The sequence below is a fragment of the Stegostoma tigrinum genome, chromosome 19 (genome assembly GCF_030684315.1).
Source record: "Stegostoma tigrinum isolate sSteTig4 chromosome 19, sSteTig4.hap1, whole genome shotgun sequence".
In the NCBI taxonomy this organism is placed as follows: Eukaryota; Metazoa; Chordata; class Chondrichthyes; order Orectolobiformes; family Stegostomatidae; genus Stegostoma; species Stegostoma tigrinum.
In genome coordinates this window covers 1,854,031-1,876,309 of record NC_081372.1, presented here as the reverse complement: position 1 = coordinate 1,876,309, position 22,279 = coordinate 1,854,031, and the positions used below count along the sequence as shown (strand labels likewise).

Below are 22,279 nucleotides of genomic sequence, written 5' to 3'. Positions count from 1 at the left end.
AAGAGCGATCCAGTTCTGTTCTCCTGCCCCTTCCCCTTCAAGTATTTCTCCAGATTCCTCTTGAAAGTTATACTGGGGCTGTTTCCACAGCTGTTTTTGACCATGCATCCCAGATCACAACAGTTCACTGTGTTTAAAAACAAAATTGTTTTCTGCGTTGTATCTGATTCTGTTGTCAATCACCTTTCGGTTACTGATCCTTCTGCCACTAGAACAGATTCTTTTTATCAACGTACAACATTTCTCTTCAAAATTTTCATCACATCTGTCAAATTGTCAATGATTTCTACTTGGATAACACCTTTGATGTAAACAGTTGCAAAGCATTTTACAGTTTTTATAACCCCTTCCATGAGAGAGGATTTTAAAGTTAGAGTTTTGTTGTTAAGAAACAAAATCAGGAGAAGTGTTTCCAAGACAGAGATCAATAGATTGTCATTGAGGAAGGGAACTTTTATTTATATTGTTTACTTGTGGGATGTGGGCATCACTGGCTGGCTGGTACTTACTGCCCATCCCTAGTTGTCCCTTGAGAAGATGGGGGCTGAGCTGCCGCCTTAAGCCACTGCATTCCACGTGCTGTAGATTGATCCACAATGCCCTTAGGGATGGAATGCCCGGATTTGAACCTAGCAACAATGAAGAATGGCAATATATTCCCAGGTCAAGATGGTGAGTGGCTTTGGGGAATCTTGCAGGGGATAGTGTTCCCGTGCATGTGCTGCCTTGTCCTTCTAGATGGAAGTGATTTTGTTTTTGGAAGGTGCTGTCTCAGGTCTTAAGTGAATCTCTGCCATGCATCTTGCAGTGGTACGCATTGCTGCTACTGAACGTCAGTGGTGGAAGGAGTGAATGTTAGGGGACGTGATGCCAATCAAGCGCGCTGCTTTGTCCTGGATGTTTTTTAAAGATTCATTAATGGGATGAGGATGTTGCTACTAGGCAGTATTTACTGCCCATCCTAATTGCCCAGAGGGCAGTTCAAAGTCAGCCACATTGCTGTGGGTCTGGAGTCACATGTAGGCCAGACCAGGTGCAGATGGCAGCTTCCTTTCCTAAAGGACATTAGTGAACCAAGAATGGATTCATGGTCATCAGCTTAATTCCAGATATTTTATTGAATTCAGATTTAACCATCTGCCCTGGCGGGATTTGAACCTGGATCCCCAAAACATTATCTGTGTCTGTGGATTAACAGCCCAGCAACAATACCACTAGGCCATTGCCTCCTGCCTTGAGTGTTGTTGGAGCTGCACACATCCAGGCAAGTGGCATGTACTCCATCGCATTCCTGACTTGTCCCTTGTAGATGTTGGCCTTTGAGGAGTTGGGAGAGTTACTTGCCACAGTATTCCTAGCTTCTGACCAGCTTTTATAGCCACTGTGTTTATATGACAAGCCAGGTTAAGTTTCTGGTCAACGGAATCGTTGAGGATGTTGATAGTGGGGGAATCAGTGATGGTGACACCATTGAATGTCAGTTGGCAGTGATTAGGTTGTTTCTTATTGGAGATGGTATTGCCTAGCATTTGTTATTGAAGACCGTGGCTAGCAGCTTGGTGAATGAAGCTGTGGTACATATCAGTAGTGATCTAGTCAAATGCAGAGTAGACCAGTGTTTAATATTTGACATTTTGTTTTCCAAGCCTGTGACTCATTACCTGGTGAAATGGTGTTCTCTACCCTATGAAGAAAGCACTTGGGAGCTAGTGGAAGACATTGACCCAGTCAAGATTCAGGAATATGAGGACTTGCAAATCATTCCCGAAGTCTCAAACTTGGTAATGATATTTGGCTTTTATTATTTATACATATAAATAATGTTGTTTATTAACCAACTAGATGTCTGATGATAACACAGTATCGAGCTGGATGAACACAGCAGGCCAAGCAGCATCTTAGGACCAGAAAAGCTGATGTTTCAGGCCTAAACCCTCCATCACAGATCTCTGATGAGTTGGACTGAGTGGTCTGTGATTTGGCCAACTTCTTTTGAATCAAATGAATTTCATGAAGTCAGTGAAACAGAGAAGCAGTTTCTACTGCGTGCTTGTGCAAGAAGTAGTTGTTTTAATTTTTTTTTTAATCATGAAGCTACAACGTATTAAAATGCCAGCAATATTTCTTTCGATAGCAAGAAGCAACTTTTATTGTGTGTTAAGTGTTTGTATTTAAAAGATAATTTAGTGAACTGGGGAGCAAATGAACAATAAGTTTATTATTGATTAATAAATGCTGATATTAATTTGAATGAGTATTGATAATCAGAGAGGAACCTTTGATCTGTGGTTTCCAACACTTTACAAGGCAAGGTCACCAGACCCGAAACGTTAACTCTGTTTTCTCCTTCACAGATGCTGCCAGACCTGCTGAGCTTTTCCAGCAACGCTGTGTTTGTTCCTTTACAAGGCAGGCTTTCTTGCCCGTACTAGCCTGTTGTGTTGTGGACTAATTCCTGGGAGATTGGTTGCAGTGATTAATTTATAGCGGCATTAAGTATCATATGATTGCCGAGGGTCAAAGGTGAACAGGGGCAATGACATTGGTGCCCAAATGACTGAGATGGCTTGGACCTGAAAGAGCAAAAGGATCGGTGTGCCTATGAGAATAAGGGCGAGGGTGCTGGTTAACCTGAGAATTCAGAAACTGGGGAGGGTACTACAAGCGTAAATTTTAAAAATACAGAACAATCAGCATCCCGACAGCAAACCGCCCAGAACTCATATATGAATAATCCTGTAAAATCAGGATTCTGGTCACCCTGCTAGATGGACCATGGTCTTTCTGCAACCAACCAGTTTGCTGTTTTGCTGTGAGCTTGTGGAATGAGAATTCTGCTGTCTGACACGTAGCTACTAACATGCACAGTGTTACCTTCATTTTGGAAAACAATGAAACGGCTTGTCACAGTGTGTGCCTCAATTCTTGACAGGGCACTTGCTCTGTGCACAGAGAGGGGATGTATAATGCTTCTTCCGTATTAGAGCCTTCTCTCATGTACTTCCTTTACCTGAAACAGGAACGTCCTCCTGCTGAAACTTGGAAAAAACTGGAGTTGTCACGACCATACAAGGCAGACAATAAACTCAGGGAGTACCAGCTGGAAGGAATGAACTGGCTGCTCTTCAACTGGTACCACAGGTGAGCATTGCACTCTTCCATTTCTTTTTAGAGGTTAAGGCTTGTACTTAAAAATGAGCCCACAATCGTCACTTTTAATCAAATCTCTTCACCCATTCATATTTTATTTTCAAGTTGGAGGGCTTCAGGTGATTGCTAAGAAGGGAAAGAATTTTCAGAGCTGTGGACATGCTGATCAGATGCCAGGGTAATGCACAAGGAGAATGCATGTGAGAAGTCTAATGTGAATAGGATGCAGGTTGGGGTTTGGATCAGTTGAACTTTGTGGAAGACAAAGTTTAGGATCCTGATCAACTGAGCATTGGAGAAATTTAGAGGTAATCAAGTTGAGCTGGGACAGGGACAGATATTAACAATGTTGTAAATTCAGTGCTATTTGAAATTGTGCGGAAGCATTCATGCCATATAAGGCAATGGCTATTTCCAACAAGATCATAGAACCCCTACAGAGTGGAAACGGGGCCTTCGGCTCAACAAGTCTACACCGCCCCTCAGAGCATCCCACCCAGACCCATCCCCCATAACCCACATAATCTATGCATCCCTGAATATTGTGGGCAATTTTAGCATGGCCGATCCACCTGACCTGCACATCTTTGGACTGTGGGAGGAAACCAGAGCACCCAGAGAAAACCCACACACACACACGGGGAGAATGTGAAAACTCCACGCAGTCATGCGAGGGTGGAATCAACCTGGGTCCCTGGTACTGTGAGGCAGCAGTGCTAACTACTGAGCCACGATGCCACCTGAAATAAAGGGCCCCCCCTGCTGTTGCTGCCCGGTTTCGAACAGGGAACCTTTCATGTGTTAGGCGAACATGATAACCACTGCGCTATAGAAACAAGACCAAGTCTTACTCGTCCCTTCAAGTACATTATCATTGCTAAATTTCCTACCAACCAAATCCTGGAGGGTTACAGTTGATGAGAAACTTAAGTGGATCGACCATATCCTGTGGCTGAGAGCTTTTGAGAGACTGGGAATTCTGCAGTTTGTAACTTATCCATCACATCCTAAGGATTGTCCACAAGGTTAAAGCCAGGAGTGTGATGGAGCATTGCCTGCATGACAAAACCCAAGATGCTCAAAGTACAGACTTGATGGAGTGAAGGGCCTTTTTCTGTGCTGCAGACTCTATGACCATTCAGGAGAAAGCAGAGACTTGATTGGCACCCCTTCCACCCATTCACTGCCTCCGTCACGATACTCAATAGCAGCAGAGTATACCATTAATAAGATGCACTGCAGCAACTCAGCACATACCAGACCCATGACCTTTGTTGCTTACAAAGGCAGTATAGAACATAGAACAGTACAACACACTACAGGCCCTTCATCCCACGATGTTGTGCCGAGCTGTGGTCCTACTCTAAGATCAAACTACCCTGCATACCGTACATTTTACTATCCTCCATGTGCCTATCCAAAAGTTGTTTAAAAGTCTCTGAAGTATCTGACTCCACTACCACTGCCGGAAGCGCATTCCACACCCCCACCTCACTCTGTGAAGAACCTATCTCTGACATCTCCCCTATACCTTCCTCCAATCACCTTAAAATTATGCCCCTCGTAATAGTCATTTCCGCCCTGGGAAAAAGTCTCTGGCTGTCCACTCTATATCTATGCCTCTCATCATCTTGTACACTTCTATCAAGTCACCTCTCATCCTTCTTCACTCCAATGAAAAAAGTCCTATCTCCCTCAACGTTTCCTCATTAGACTTGCCCTCCAGTCCAGGCAGCATCCTGGTAAATCTCCTGTGCACCTTCTCTAAAGATACCACATCCTTCATAAATTGAGGTGACCAGAAATGAGCACAATATTCCAAGTATGGTCTAACCAGGGTTTTATAGAACTGCAACGTAACCTCACAGCTCTTGAATTCAATTCCCTTGCCAATGCCAACACACCATCCACCACCTTAACGACTCAGTCAACTTGGATAACAGCTTTGTGGGATTGGACCCCAAGATCCCTCTGCTCCTCCACACTGCCAAGAATCCTGCCATTAACCCTGTATTCTGCATTCAAATTCGACCTTCCAAAATGAATCACTTCACGCTTTTCTGGGTTGAATTCCATCTGACGCTTCTTTACCCAGCTCTGCATCCTGTCAATGTCCTGTTGCAACCTGCAACCGTCCTCCATGCTGTCCACCTCCAACCTTTGTGTCATCGGCAAACTTACTAACCCATCCTTGCACTTTCTCATCCAAGTCATTGATAAAGATCACAAAGAGCAGAGGTCCCAGAACAGATCCCTGCAGAACACCACTGGTCACCGAGCTCTGGACTGAATACTTTCCATCTACTACCACTCCCTCTGTCTTCTATTGGCCAGCCAATTCTGTACCCAGACAACCAAATTTCCCTGGATCCCATGCCTCAGTACTTCCTGAATGAGTCTACTATGTGGAACCTTATCAAATGCCTTGCTAAAATCCATATACACCACATCCACTGCTCTGCCTTCATCAATGTGTTTTGTCACATCCTCAAAGAATTCAATAAGGCTTGGGAGGCATGATCTGCCCCTCACAAAGCCATGCTGACTATTTCTAATCAAACTGTGCTTTTCCAAATAATCATAAATACTGTCTTTCAGAATCCACTTGAATAATTTGCTCACCATAGAAGTAAGTCTGGCAGATCTGTAATTCCCAGGATTATCCCTCTTCCCTTTTTTCAACAAGAGAATAATATTTTCTACCCTCCAATCATCTGGTACTACTCCAGTGAACAGTGAGGTTGCAAAGATCATTGCCAAAGGGGCAGCAGTCTCTTCCCTCGCTTCCCATATCAACTTCAGGTATATCCCATCTGGCTCAGGGGACTTAGCTAACCTCATGTTTTTCAAAATTTCTGGCACATCCTCCTTCCTAACATCAACCTATTCGAGCATAACAGCCTGTTTCACGCTGACCTCGCAAACTACATGGTCCCTCTCACTGATGAATACTGAAGCAAATTATTCATTAAGGACCTCCCCCACCACCTTCAACTCCACTATCCCTGATCTTCCCTATCCTCACTCTGGCCATCCTCTTGTATCTCACGTAATTATGGAATGCTTTGGGGTTTCCTTAATCCTACCCACCAAGCCTTTTTCACACCCCTTTAGCTCTCCTAAGTCCATTCTTCAGTTCCTTCTTGGATTTCTCTTGGGTGGTGTTGTTTAATTATCTGGACAGTTGAAAAATATGTTTGATCAAGCTTAAGAACAGAACTAATACTTAATGAGCTGCAGGTTTCCAACCCCTGACTGAAAAGGATGAGGGCAGCGGATATGTAGGAATACCACCAGCTATAAGATCCCCTTTAAGTCACTCACCATCCTGACTTGGAAGTATATAGTGGGGAGACAGGAACGTGGATTTAAAGTTGAAGTAAAATCAGCCATGGTCTTGATGTCAGAATAGGTTAGAAGATTGGAATAGCCTAATCCTCCAAATTCATCTGTTTGTATTTAAATCATCATTTCTTCAATGTTACTGGGTCACAGTCCTGGAACTCCCTCCCTAATGGCATTATGGACCAACCTACAGCAATGGACTGTAGCAGTTCAAGGTAGTGGCTCACCACTACCTTTGCAACAGCAGTTGGAAATGACCAGTAATTGCTGGCCTTACCAGATATGCTCACATCACAAAAACAACTAAAGACAATAGTTGCCAGTCATTGGTAACAAATTGCACAAAGGTTTCCTTCATATCTGCAGAAGAAACTGAGCTAAACGTGCAGACCAATGAGTTTATAGCTTTGGCATACTGAAAGCAATATCTAGTCAGTTGCATTATCCCTGTCAGCAATTCACAAGAGAGCAATTATGAGCAATGCAGAAAGTTAGCAGTTGCTATTGCATTTCTGTGTCATTTTGCAATATTGTCATCTCTCTGTGAGATATTGTGTAGGTGAGTGGGGGATAAAGTGAACCATCCCCATCCACATCCATCCTCCTCTGCCTGGCTGAGCTCATTCTCACTTTGAACAACAACTCCTTTAACTCTTGTTCTTTCTTCACATCAAAGGTGTAGCCATGGCTACCTGCAAGGACCCCAGTTGTGCCTGTCTGTTTGTGTGCTATGTGGAACATTCCTTAGTTTATTTCTACTTGTATCCTGCCCACAACTTACCTCAGGCCCATCGAAAAGATCATTTATGCTGCATTCCTTTCCTTGTCCAGTATTGGAAACATACATCAATTTTGCTTCCTGCTTCCAGTTTCCAGTTCTTACCTTCACCTGGTCCATCTCTGATTCCTCCCTTCTGTTCCTTGACACGTGTCTCCATTTCTGGGGATAGGATGGCCACCAATATCCAGTGCAAACCCACCTACTCCCACATTTACCTTGGCTATACATTCTTCACACCAGCTTTCTGTAAGAACTCCATCCTATTCTCCCAGTTCTTTTCATCTGTGTCACATCTATTCTGATGTCACCTTCTGTAAAGGTTCTCAGAAAAGTCCATCCTTTTCCTCAACAAAAGATTCCCAACACCATGGGTGACAGAGCTTTCAGATGTGGCTTATCCACTTCCTGCATTTCTGCCGTCACCTTCTGTTCCATGATAGGGTTTCTCTGGTCCTTATTTTCCACCCCACTAGCATCCACATCCAAAGGATCATTAGCTGCCATTTCTGCCATCTCCAGCAGGATGCCTCGACCAGGCAAGCAATCCCCTCCCCTCCGTGGTTGGCATTCCGCAGAGACCATTCCATAAGACCTACACTCCCCCTGCACTCTTAACCCCCTCCCCAAACTGCAGAGGCAATCGCAGAAGGTGTACCTCTTGCCTGCTTAAACGTCCTCCCTCCTCACTAGCTCCCTTCTGTAGAGGAGACCACCTTGTGAGCAGGGAGTACAGTAGACTAGTCTGAGTCCAGACACATCCTACTAGTGAAGCAGTGAATTGCTTGCACTTGACTCAAGCTAGTTGATTGCATTCGCCGATCACAAGGTGGTCTCCTCTACCCTGGGGAGACAAAGTACAGACTGGGCACCTACTTTGCAGAACACCTACATTCTTTTGTCAAAAATGCCCCCAGACTTCCTGTTGTCTGCTACTTCAACACAAGCTTAGAAGAACAGCATCTCATTTTCTGCTTGGGAACCCTGCAATCTTTGAGAGCTAGTACCAAGTTCAACACCTTTAGGGCCTGAGCACCACCTCCCATGATCTCTCCCACCCCCACACACACACATCTGGCCTTGTCATCTCATGGGCTGCTTTCACTGCAGCTAGCACATCTTCACCCTCTTAATCCCTGCTGTTAGCTCCTTTTTCTCTGCGGCTCAGTATTATCCACTTCTTTGTCTACCCAACTGCTGTTCTGTCTCTGGGCTCCACCTGCAGCTGTTGTTTACACATTTTACCTTCCCATGCCCATCCTGTCTTCAGCAGGTATACAAGCCTTTTCCTAGCTACAGTGATAATGGGAACTGCAGATGCTGGAGAATTCCAAGATGATGAAATGTGAGGCTGGATGAACACAGCAGGCCAAACGGCATCTCAGGAGCACAAAAGCTGACGTTTCGGGCCTAGATCCTTCTTCAGAGAGGGGGATGGGGTGAGGGTTCTGAAATAAATAGGGAGAGAGGGGGAGGCGGACCGAAGATGGAGAGTAAAGAAGATAGGTGGGGAGGGGATAGGTCAGTCCAGGGAAGACGGACAGGTCAAGGAGGTGGGATGAGGTTAGTAGGTAGGAGATGGAGGTGCGGCTTGGGGTGGGAGGAAGGGATGGGTGAGAGGAAGAACCGGTTAGGGAGGCAGAGACAGGTTGGACTGGTTTTGGGATGCACTGTTTGGAGGGGAAGAGCTGGGCTGGTTGTGTGATGCAGTGGGGGGAGGGGACGAACTGGGCTGGTTTTGGGATGCGGTGGGGGAAGGGGAGATTTTGAAGCTGGTGAAGTCCACATTGATACCATTGGGCTGCAGGGTTCCCAAGCGGAGTATGAGTTGCTGTTCCTGCAACCTTTGGGTGGCATCATTGTGGCACTGCAGGAGGCCCATGATGGACATGTCATCTAGAGAATGGGAGGGGGAGTGGAAATGGTTTGCGACTGGGAGGTGCAGTTGTTTATCGCGAACCGAGCGGAGGTGTTCTGTAAAGCGGTCCTCAAGCCTCCGCTTGGTTTCCCCAATGTAGAGGAAGCCACACCGGGTACAGTGGATGCAGTATACCACATTGGCAGATGTGCAGGTGAACCTCTGCTTAATATGGAATGTCATCTTGGGGCCTGGGATAGGGGTGAGGGAGGAGGTGTGGGGGCAAGTGTAGCATTTCCTGGGGTTGCAGGGGAAGGTGCCGGGTGTGATGTGGTTGGAGGGCGGTCTCTCCGTGACTCCCTTGTTCGCTCCACACTGCTCTCCGACCCCACCACACGCGGCACCTTCCCCTGCAACCGCCTCCCTAACCTGTTCTTCCTCTCACCCATCCCTTCCTCCTACCCCAAGCCGCACCTCCATCTCCTACCTACTAACTTCATCCCACCTCCTTGACCTGTCCGTCTTCCCTGGACTGACCTATCCCCTCCCTGCCTCCCCACGTATAGTCTCCTCTCCACCTATCTTCTTTTCTCTCCCATCTTTGGTCCGCCTCCCCCTCTCTCCCTATTTATTCCAGAACCTTCACCCCATCCCCCTCTCTGATGAAGGGTCTAGGCCCGAAACGTCAGCTTTTGTGCTCCTGAAATGCTGCTGGGCCTGCTGTGTTCATCCAGCCTCACATTTCATCATCTTTTCCTAGCTACAGTCAGTTCTGAAGAAGGGTCACTGGACCTGAAACATTGACTCTGCTTTCTTTTCACAGATGCTGCCAGATCTGCTGAGTTTCTCCAGCCATTTCTGTCTATCTCTCCCTCTGGCTCTGACTCCACCTAGTGCGTACTTGCCACTCACCATCCCAACACTTTGCCCACCTAATTATCTTTCTGTCTTTTCCTCTCAATGTGGACTCCATCACCACCTGTCCACTCACTCCATCTCCACAGCCATTCCCACACCACCCACCCCACCCTAACCCAGTGCTAGTCACTGTCCAGTTCTGAGAAGTGTCCCTGGACTCAAACGTAAACTCTGCTTTCTTTCCGCAGATTACCTCATTCAGGTTGACCATGCACCCTTTCATTCTCTGACAGCCAGCCAGCCCTACATTATCTGGCTCAGTTTGATATGAAGCACGAGCACACAGTTGAGGTGTTAGAGCCCAGACTAAACAACATTCAGGACAGCGATAGTAGGAACTGCTGATGCTGGAAATCTGAGACAACACGATGTGAAGCTGGATGAACACAGCAGGCCAAGCAGCAACAGAGGAGCAGGAAAGTTTGATGTTTTGGGTTGAGACCCTTCTTCAGAAATGGGGGAGGGGAAGGGGATTCTGAAATAAATAGGGAGACGGGGGAGGCGGATGGAAGATGGATAAAGGAGAAGATAGGGTGAGAGGAGACAAAGGTCAGAGAGGCGGACTTAGAGCCAGTGAAGGTGAATGTAGGTCGGGAGGTAGGGAGGCAATAACTCAGTCCACGGAGGACAGACAGGTCAAAGAGGCGGGATGAGCTTAGTGGGTAGGAGATGGGGGTGTGTCTTCAGGTGGGAGGAATGGTTAGGGAGGCGGGGACTAGCTGGGCTGGTTTTGGCATGTGATCGGGGGAGGGGAGATTTTGAAGCTTGTGAAGTCCACATTGATACCATTGGGCTGCAGGTTCCCAAGCGGAATATGAGTTGCTGTTCCTGCAACCTTCGGGTGGCATTGTTGTGGCACTGCAGGAGGCCCAGGATGGACATGTCGTCCGAGGAGTCAGGGGGTGGGGCGCGGGAAGGTAGAGAGTTGAAATGGTTTGCAACTGGGAGATATAGTTGTTTATTGCGAACCGAGCGTAGGTGTTCCACAAAGCAGTTTCCAAGCCTCCACTTGGTTTCCCCGATGTAGAGGAGGCCACAACGGGATCAGCGGATACAGTATATAACATTAACAGATGTGCAGGTGAACCACATACCATCCCACCTACCTCCAAATCCAATGCATCATCCTCTGACATTTCCGCCATTTGCAATCTGACCCCACCACCTAAGACATTTTTTCCTCCCCACTCCGATGTGCTTTCTGGAGGGACCATTCTCTCCGTGACTCCCTTGTCTGCTCCACACTCCCCTCCAACCCCACCACATCCGACTTCTCCCTGCAACCGCAGGAAGTGCTACACCTGCCCCTATATCTTCCCCCCTCACCCCCATCCCAGGCACTAAGAAGACCTTCCACATCAAACAGATGTTCACCTGCACACCTGTTAATGTTATAAACTGTATCCGCTGTACCCATTATGGCCTCTACATTGGGGAAACCAAGTGGAGGCTTGGGGACCGCTTTGTAGAACACCTGCCCTCAGTTCGCAACAAACAACTGCATCTCCCAGTCGCGAACCATTTCAACTCTTACTCTCCCCTGCCCCGGACTTGTCGGACGATATATCCATCCTGGGCCTCCTGCATTGCCACAAGAATGCCACCCAAAAGATGCAGGAACAGCACCTCATTTCGCTTGGGATCCCTGCAGCCCAAGGGTATCAATGTGGACTTTACAAGCTTCAAAATCTCCCCTCCCCCTGACCACATCTGAAAACCAGCCCAGCTCATCCATGTCTCCCTAAACATTCGTCCCACCTGAAGCCACATCCCCATCTCCTATCCACTAACCTCATCCCGTCCCCTTGACCTGTCCGTCCTTTATCCGTCTTCTATGCGCCTCCCCCTTTCTCCCTATTTATTTCAGAATCCTCTTCCCCTCCTCCATTTCTGAAGAAGGGTCTCGACCTGACTCGTCAACTTTCCCGCTCCTCTGATGCTGCTTGGTCTGCTGTGTTCATCCAGCTTCACACCGCGCTATATAACATTCAGGACAGAATGGGAGAAATAGTTTTGGAGGAATGCGAAAGAAAAGATCAGACTATGTTTCAAACTAATTCCTGTTCCTTTAACCTGTGCACTGCCCGTCTTCCTTCAACCCTCTCACTTGCATTTATTGTTCATCTAGCTTTTAATGACCTAAATATGTTTTGTTTTGCTTCTGGTAACAGGTTTTTTAAACTTCTGTATTTTTCAGAAAAAATTGCATTCTGGCGGATGAAATGGGTCTGGGGAAGACTATCCAATCAATTACGTTTCTATATGAAATATATCTGTTGGGAATCCGGGGCCCATTCCTCATTATTGCACCTCTCTCCACGATAGCCAACTGGGAGCGAGAGTTTCGAACGTGGACAGAGGTGAATGTAATCGTGTATCATGGCAGCCAGATCAGTCGACAGATGATTCACCAGTATGAAATGCACTACAAGGATTCTGAGGTGAAATCTTCAGTCCTTTAGCTGAGTATCTGTATATGTTTAGTTAAATATTTTCTAATTACAGGCTCCTGATGCCACTGTAAACAAAAGGAAAGCAAGTAAATAGTGGAACTCTGAATAGAAACCAAGAGTCTGAAAATCTCGGGTGTTAATATTATGGCTTGAGACAAATTGTCAGAAATTGAATTTCAGTCCGATATGTTAGCTCATCTCCAGATACTGATTTGTCTGTGTATTTCTAGAACTTTCTTCTTGTCTTCTTCTTTGTGAAACACTGTTTAGCCTGGGATCTGTAAAATTTCTTGTTGCCAAATATTCCTTGTAGCTGTCTCATCCATGAGTGGGGGATGCCCCAGAATGAGAAATGTTAAAGTATTCGGAAGAAATTATCTGAAAACCAAATGCAAATTGATTGAATCTTGAAGAGTTGATTGTGTAAGGGTCAGTGTACTGTATGGTCGCTCTGAAATTTTGTATGGTTCCTGATCACTGGTTACTTTGTAAAACTAATTCACAGCAGCAGGTTTGGGTGATACAATCAGACGTTGGCTTATTTTGGGACATGTAGTGAGGGAATAGAGTTGAGGAAAAGTTAACATAGAATAGTACAGCACAGGAACAGGCCCTTTGGACCACCATATCTGTGCCAACCTTGATACCATTCTAAACTAATCCCATCTCCCTGCACATGGTCTGCATCACTCTACTCCCTGTGTGTTCATGTGTCTACGTAAATGCCTCTTAAATTTTACTATTACATCTGCTTTCTCCTGGTAGTGTGTTCTAGGCACCTACTACCCGCTCTATAAAAAAAATTTGCTTCACACATCTTTAAATGTTGCCTCATTCAGTTAGACCTATGCCCCAAGGATTTGATGTTTTCCATCCGGGGGAAAAGATTATGCCAACCCACCCTATCCACCCTATCCATGTTTCTCATAATTGTATATACTTCTATCAGGTCACCCCTCAGTGTCTGACACTCTAGCAAAAACCTCATGCATTCTATTTGAATTTTACAGGGAACTCCCATTCAGGGACTTTTCAAGTTCAGTGTAATCATCACCACGTTTGAAATGATACTGGCTGACTGTCCTGAACTGCGAAAAATCCAGTGGAGTTGTGTGATTATCGATGAAGCTCACAGACTGAAGAACAGGAACTGTAAACTGCTGGAGGGTCTCAAACTCATGGCACTGGTGAGGATACAGATAATCTTTTGTGCTCCAAGGATAATGGGTGGAGCTGCAGAACTTGGGACTTTGAGGAGCAGGCCTTTGGGCTTGCTATGCCAGTGAACAAGATCGTGGCTGAATTCCTTGTGTTCTTGGTACCTGTCCTTTCTGCATCCAGTAGCCTTTAATTCCTTGTATAAATTCAGCCTTAAGTAATTTCAGTAGTCATACTTCACTACTTTCTGGGGAAGAAAAGTCCATGTACTAATAACTAAGAGAAAACGTTTCTCATCATCTTAAGAGGAGTGACTTTTATTCTTAACAGTGGCCCTAGTACCAGTCTCCTCTGCAACATTCCTCTTTATACGGTCCAGTCAAATGACTTCCTATATGTTAATGCTGAGGGCAGTTTCCTCATCTGCCTTTCTTTAGTTTATAGATATTTAACACAGCAATATGAAATTATATAGTGCCTTTGACATTGTAAAATGTCCCAAAGTATTTCAGTGGTGTCTAATCGTGTAAGATCTGATACCGAGCCCCATAAGGAGATGCTAGAACAGATCATCGAAAGCTTTTTAAAGAAAATTTTAAAACAGAAGAGAAAGGTAAAGAGGCAGAGATTTAGGGAGAAAATTCTGGGACGAGGATATTGACAGCTGGAGAGATGACTGCCAGTGATGGAGCATTAAAAATTGAAAATGTTTCCAATTTAGAGGAGTGTAGATATCTCAGATTATTGGGTAAGAAGACATCACCAAGATGGGAATGAACAAGGCCAAGGTGTGTTGCCATCCTTTAAGCTAGTCAGAGTGGGGTGAAGGGGGGAATGGTACAGGTGTCAGAGTTTATGGCGAATCTGAAATGATAACTGGAAGGCACTGGTGTGATTGAGTCTAAAGGTAACGAAGGGGTGGTTGAGTCTGAGCCTCTAGTAAGTAAGGAGAAGATTTAGCAAAAAATTGATTTTTGTATTGTAACTGTACTGTGACATCTTCATGAACAGATGATTTAATAGTTCATGTGTGGCAATGGTTTTAAACAAAAGCATGACTGACAGAATTGGGAGGAGATAAGTGGTGAGACAGTTTGAGTGGAGAAGAAGGAAGAATAGAAAAGTGAAGGTCTGTTTATCTTGTATTTTGGAAATGATTGAGGTTGAGTAATTTAAGCTAGGTTCACTGAAATAGTAAGATCCTCTGATTTTGCTCCAGTGCTGACTGAAACTGACAACTGCTGGAGTTTATAATGCTTCAGCTTCGGCTGTAGAAATTTCATGAAAAGAGAAATCATTCAAAAATAAGCAGAGATTTATTGTAGACTACTGTACTAAAGGAATTTACTGTAACTAAGTGTGTACTGATGTGTTTGCTGTCCCTCCTACTTGCCCTTCTTCCTTGACCCTGCCTTCTTCCCAATTTTAGGACCACAAAGTACTTCTGACTGGAACCCCTTTGCAGAACACGGTGGAAGAACTCTTCAGTTTGTTGAATTTTCTCGAACCAGTTCATTTTCCTTCTGAGTCAAGCTTCCTGGAGGAGTTTGGGAATCTGAAGACTGATGAGCAGGTATGGGAGATCTGATTGTTGACCATTACATTCATCTCAACATGCACACACAGGATGCCGTGTGCAGCCCCATGAATCTGATTTGCTATTCTCTTCAATTTTCATCCGTTTATGGTCCCCAATTATCAGCTTTTCCCTTCCATGACTTCTCATTTTTGACTCCTTTGTCTGCCCAACTGTCTTTCTGTCTGGACTTCATCACCAACTATCTGCTCACTCCCCTTCCCTTCCCAGTCTTCAGCATGCATACCACCTTTTCCTCAATACTGTCAGTTATGAAGAATTGCCACTGGACTCAAAGCATTAACTCTGTTTCCTCTCTACAGATGTTGCCAGATTTACTGAATTTCTCCAGTAATTTCTGGTTTCATTTTATCTTTACAGCATCCATGTTTCATTTGAAACTTTGAGATCCAGCTTCGAACTGCTACTTTAAACCAATGTAAATACTGTTGTTGAGCAGCTACTTTTTTTCTCCCAAACACACTTTGAGACACAATGGCACAAGCTATCGGATCCAGTTTTAGCAGAAGATCACCACATAGTTCCACTTTAACTTCAATTAGTAGAACAAAAAAACGACTATCATATTCAGAGGTTGCTGGAAAAGCTCATCTGGTCTGGCAGCATCTGAACAAAAATTAACATTTCAAGTCTGGTGACCCATCCTCACAACTGATGGTCGTATAGAAAATGTCAGTTTATATGCAGAACATGGGGTCGGGGCAGGAGTTAAGGAGTAAATCATTGGTGGGGGTAGAGTCCAAAGAGAGAGCGAACACGAGAACATACAAAAGAGTTGATAACAATCTGGCTAGGAATAGCTTTTATTGGAGATTGTTAGTGACTAACAATACATATTGCGTACTGGCAGGCTATGAGACAACAAGGTCTGGTGTGTGGGGTAGGGAGCTAGGGTTCAGGCCCAAAATTTATTGAACTTGATATTGAGTTCCAGAGGCTGCAGGGTCCCCAAGTGGAAACTGAGGTGTTATTCTTCCAGCTTGTGATGACCTTCATTGGAACACTGCAGCAAGCTGAGAGATAGGGTTTATGATCACTTGGATAGGCACAGTTTGATGCGTGATAGTCAGCATGGATTTGTGAGGGGTAGATCACCCCTCACAAACCTTACTGAATTCTTTGAAGTGGTGACCAAACACATGGATGAAAGTAGAGCAGTGGGTGTGGTATACATGGATTTAAGTAAGGTGTTTGATAAGGTTCCCCATGGTAGGTTCATGCAGAAGGTAAGGAGGCATGGGATCGGGGGAAATGTGGCAGATTGGATTCAGAATTGGCTGATCCTTAGAAGACAAAGGGTGGTAATGGACGGAAAATATTCAACATGGTGCTCAGTTATGAGTGGTATGCCACAAGGATCTGTTCTGGGTCCTCTTCTTTTTGTGATTTTTGTAAATGATTTGGATGAAGGAGTGGAAGGGTGGATTAGCAAGTTCACGGGCGATACAAAAGTGGGTCACTTTGTGGATAGTGCGGAGGGCTGTTCTAGGTTACAAAGGGACATTGATAGGATGCAGACCTGGGCTGAGAAGTGGCAGATGGAGTTTAACCCTGAAAAGTGTGAGGTGATTCATTTTGGAAGGACAAATTTGAAAGCAGAATACCAGGTTAACGGAAATGTTCTTGGGCAGTGCGGGTGAGCAGAGGGATCTCGGGGTTCATGTCCACAGTTCCCTGAAAGCTGCCACCCAGGTGGATAGAGTTGAAGGCGTATGGTGTGTAAGCTTTCATTTAATAGAAGGATTGAGTTCAAGAGCTGTGAAGCTATGTTCCAGCTATACAAAAGTCTGGTTTGGCCGTATCTGGAGTATTGTCCAGTTCTGGTCGCCTCATTACAGAAAAGATTTGAAAGTGTTGGAAAAGGTGCAGGGGAGATTTACCAGGAAGTTGCCTGGAATGGAGAGAATGTCTTACGAGGAAAGATTGAGAGCGCTAGGGCTTTTCTCTTTAGAACGACGAAGGATGAGAGGTGACTTGGTAGAGGTGTACAAAATGATCAGAGGTATAAATAGAGTGGATAGCCAGAGACTTTTTCCTAGGGTAGAGGTAGTTGTTACGAGAGGACATAGTTTTAAAGTGAGTGGAGGTAGATATAGGGGAGACGTCAGAGGTAGGTTCTTTACTCAGAGTGGGAGGGACGCGGAATGCATTGCCAGAGAGGGTAGTGGAGTCAGCATCATTAGGGGCATTTAAGCAGCTATTAGATAGGCATATGGATGATAGTGTAAGGTAGGGGTGAAGGTTAGATAGACCTTAGGTTTAGGGTAAGCGTTCAGCACAACATTGTGGGGCAAAGGGCCTGTCCTGTGCTGTACTGTACTGTTCTGTTCTAAGCCAGAGACAGAGATGTTGGCCAGGGAACGGGGTGGTATGTTAGTTGCAGGCACCTGGAAGGCCAGGGTCTTTTTTTTTGCAGGAGGAATTAATATTTGAGGGTAGGGTGGAAATTGGAAACAAAATCAATGAACTTTTCCAATTCCAGACAAGAGAGGGAAGCAGCACCAATGATATCATCGGTATATTGGAGAAAGAGTTGTGGGTGGGAGCTGGGATGGGAGTGGAATAAGGAATGTTTGAAATACCCACAAAGAGACTGACTATCTCTTGTTTGAATTGGAAAGGTTCATCGATTTTACTTCCAATTTTCCACCCTATCCTCACTTATACCTGGTCTATCTGACCCCTCCTTACCCTTCCTCAACAACTCCGTTTCCATTTCTAGGGATAGACTGGCCACTGAAATGCACTGTCATCTCACTGACTCCCACAGCTATCTGGACTATACATCCTCACACCCTGCTTCCTGTAAAGACTCCCTTCTATTCTCTTAATTCCTCCGTCTCCACTGCATACGTTTCAATGACACCAACTTCGCCAAGGCAGCCTCCAAAATATCTACCTTCTTCCTCACCTGAGGATTCCTCAGCACTGTTGTGAATAGGGCCCTCAACTAGGTCAGACTCATCTCCTGCACTTCTGCCCTCACCCCCTCTCTTCCCTCCCAACAGCGATAGGACTCCCCTTGTCCTTTCAGAAAACCATCAGCCTCCATTTCTGCCACCTCCAGCGAGGTCCCACCACCGGACACACGTTCTTTCCCCTCCCTTGTCTGCCTACTGCAGGGACTGCTCCCTCCAGGACACCCTGATCCACACTTACTTCACCTCCAACACTCCCTTCAACGCACACACACGCACACACACACACAGTGTAACACCTGCTCATTTCATTTGTTGCTCATGAAGTGATCTCATCTACGTTGGGGAAATGAAGTAGACAGGGTGACCACTTCACAGAACATCTACATTCTGGTCGCAAAAAAGACCCTGAACTTGTAGTTCCCTGCCATTTTAACACACCACCCTGTTCCCTGGCCAACATCTCTGTCTCTGACTTGCAGTGTTCCAGTGAAGCTCAGCACAAGCTGGAAAAGCAATACCTCATTTTCCACTTGGGGACCCTGCAGCCCTCCAGACTCGATATTGAGTTCATTAACTTTAGGCCCTAAACACTCTCATGTTCTAGTCCCCTACCCCACGTGCACCGGGCCTTGTTACCTCATAGCCTGCCATTACACACTACCCAGTGTTAGTCACTACAATCTCCATTAACAACCATTCATCCTCTTAGTCAGATTGCTATCAACTCCTTTGTCCATCCAATTGTTCTCTCTGTTTGGATTCTATCCCCACCTATGGTTTACTCCGTACCTACCGCCAACCACCACTGCTATGCTGTGATCTGCATAGAAACTGACATTTCTCCCACATTGGACCTGAAACGTTAATTTTGATTTTTCTTCACAGATGCTGCCAGACCTGCTGAGCTTTTCCAGCAACTTCTGTTCTTGTTCCTGATTTACAGAAACTGTAGTTCCTTTGTTTTTTATGCAAATCCTGTTTTTTCTCAAATAAAATCAGCTTTTAGAACCCAAGCCACAGTTGTTAACTGGACACTCTATCCTGACTTGTACATTTTTTCAGTATGTTATCAGGACTTTTCCTTATATCCTGGCATTATCCGTTCAGTTGGTTTTCTCAGTCCCTTTTGTTGTTAATGTTGTTTGAAATTATCCTCACCTTCTCCAACACAAATGGTAAATGGCCTTTGAGCTAATTTGGAATTCATCTCTTGTCCCAAACTGGCTTTTGTTGACTGTGTCCTTACCCTGGTCCTTTCCTGCTGTGATAGGTGAAGAAACTGCAGGCAGTGCTGAAACCCATGATGCTTCGAAGACTGAAGGATGATGTGGAAAAAAACCTGGCTCCAAAAGAGGAGACCATAATTGAGGTGGAACTAACCAACATTCAGAAAAAGTACTACAGGGCCATCCTTGAGAGAAACTTTTCCTTCTTGGCAAAAGGGGCTAACCAGGCCAACATGCCAAACCTGCTGAATACCATGATGGAACTGAGAAAGTGTTGTAACCATCCCTACCTGATCAATGGTGAGTCCAGTGTATTACACTCAGTTTTATAATGTCCGTGTTTCTTGTCTCTATATTCAGATCTCTCCATAACCTCGGTCATCCCCATCCCTGTCTCCAGAATCACCTCCATCCTCTTAACCTTGCTATGATCTCAGTGCTGTTCCAATTCTGATTTCTTTCTCTGGTCAAAGTTAATTCGAAAATATCCACAGCCTTGGGATTGAAGTACTTGAGCCTTGGTGTTCCCACAGATGTAATGGTTGGATTGGGGTGGCTAGGAAAGGTGGCCTAGCTCCTAGTATGTATGCCAAGCAGGTCGGTATGTGGCCTGCCTGAGTAAGTGAACAATCAAATTCCATGATTGGATTGCATTTAATTTAAATTATCCTGTATGTGCTGATACTTCTGCTAACAACCAATTTAAGATTGTCAAACATGCCCACATTATGACACGCTTTCATGAACTGGAAGTTACAAATGTATTAAACCAGGACCCTGTTCTTTGCAGATGTAAAAACACATATGCAAATTGTGCTTGTTTCAACTTAACAATAAAAAAGACAACCATTCTCTTGTTCATTCCTCAGGACAATACCTGATCAGTGAGATTCAACCTGCCTGGTTTAAATTTAAACAAAACTTAGCAATTAATTGTACTAAAATTTAACTGGTGCACTCTTCATAACATGCCTATACTGGAGTCTGCTTACCAATCAATCAGCAATGCTCTTCTTGCAAAGTATAGATAAATAAGGGAAAGGGAAGAGGAAAAGGTTCGGTATGAGAGAAAGCAAGATAGTATACACAGCTGATAAGAGTTCCTGTAAATACATAAAAAGCAAAAGAATTAATAGAGTGAACGTTGGTCATAGACTCATAGAATCCCTACAGCGTGGAAACACGCCCTTCGGCCCAACAAGTCCACATGAACCCTTGGAGTTTCCCATGCAGACCCATCCCACTATAACACACCTAATCTACACACCCCTGAACACTACATACAATTTAGCATGGCCAATCCACCTAGCCCCCACATCTTTGGACTGTGGGAGGAAACCAAAGCACCCGGAGGAAATCCACACAGACACTGGGAGAATGTGCAAACTCCACACAGACAGTCGCCCGAGGGTGGAATCGAACCCGGGTCCCTGATGCTGTGAGGCAGCAGTGTTAACCACTGAGCCACTGTGCCGTTAAGTCGGTGGAAAGAAAGTCTGCAGAAATAAAAATGTAATATACCTAGTTGGCAGATGAATTGAACAAGTATTTTTCATTGGTCTTCATTCTAGAAGATGTATGTATTAGCCCAGAAATAGCTGTAAATCACAAAATAGAAGTGAGGGAGAGCTGAAGAAAATTATAGTCACTAGACAAGTGGTACTAAGCAAAATGTTGGAGCTGCAGCCTAACAAGTCTGTGTCCTGTAGGGGTAGTAAGATATTTGATGGGTTTGTTCTCATTTTCCAAAATTCCATGGATTCTGGAAAGATTCTTTATAATTGAAGAGAGCAAATGTAACTCCATTATTCAAAAAGGGAGGGAGATAGAAAACAGGAAACTAATGGCCTCTTAACTTTACATTTGTATTGGGGAAAATATTAGAAGCCGTTGTTATAGCAGGGCACTTAGAACAATTCAAGGTATTTAGATGAACTTGTCTTGTGAAAGGGAAACCATGTTTAACCAGTTTATTGGAATTGTTTAAAGAAGTAAGCTATGCTGTGGATAAGAAGGACCTAGTAGATGTAGTATACTTAGATTTTTGAGAGCGCATTTGATAAGGCAACGTAAATTAGTTAATAACATTACTACAGAAAATATTGGCTCATTGTGTAAGGGATAACATATTAGCATTGACAGAAGATTGTTAGGCAAAGAGGAAACATGGCATGAATGGGACGACTTCCTGGTGGGCAGGAGGAATGGAGTGGTGTGCCATGGGGATCAGTGTTAAGGCGCCAACATTTTATAGTTGGTATAAATGATTTTGATGAAGGGATCAAAGGACTGCTAAATTTGATAGTGGCATGAAGATAGGAAAGTAAGTTGTAAGAAGGTGTGAAGAATTTGCAAAGCATATAGGTAGGTTATGTTAGCAAATTTAGATTCATAGAGTTGTTCAGCATAGGAACAGACGCTTTGGTGCAACTCATCCATGCCCACCAGATATCCTAAATTAATCTAGTCCCATAATCCCTCTAAACAGTTCCTATTCATATGCCCATCCAAATGCCTTTTAAATGTTGTAATTGTACCAGCCTCCACTACTTCCTCTGACAGCTCATACATGCACCACCCTCTGCGTAAAAAAAGTAGACACTCAGGTCCGTTTTAAATTTTTCCCCTTTCACCTTAAACCTATGCCCTATGCTCTCAAATAACTATGTGAGCTTGTGAGACTCTACGAATGTCAGGAGACGTTCACATCTGGCTCAATTATGATACTCATTGATCAAAATCTGTGTCACAAATTAACTGTCCATATGAATAATGGTAACTTGATTGAAGGTTAAGGTGAGATTTAATTGAGCTGTTCGCAATCATTAGCAGAAATTCTTTGCGGATGTTAACCAGGAAGAATAGTTTTATGGTG

At 44.6% G+C, this 22,279-nt stretch overlaps 1 protein-coding gene across 5 annotated transcripts in view; it reads left to right on the top strand.

The window, feature by feature from the left end:
* chd6 (chromodomain helicase DNA binding protein 6) overlaps nt 1-22,279 on the top strand; it is a 266,089-nt gene that overhangs the window by 156,984 nt on the left and 86,826 nt on the right. For all 5 annotated transcript variants that reach the window (XM_059652680.1, XM_059652681.1, XM_059652682.1 and 2 more), the window contains 6 exons: nt 1,647-1,781; nt 3,020-3,141; nt 12,247-12,490; nt 13,513-13,689; nt 15,090-15,233; nt 19,449-19,704. In XM_059652680.1, coding sequence (XP_059508663.1) covers nt 1,647-1,781; nt 3,020-3,141; nt 12,247-12,490; nt 13,513-13,689; nt 15,090-15,233; nt 19,449-19,704 — 1,078 coding nt within the window. The remainder of the gene's footprint in view (nt 1-1,646; nt 1,782-3,019; nt 3,142-12,246; nt 12,491-13,512; nt 13,690-15,089; nt 15,234-19,448; nt 19,705-22,279) is intronic.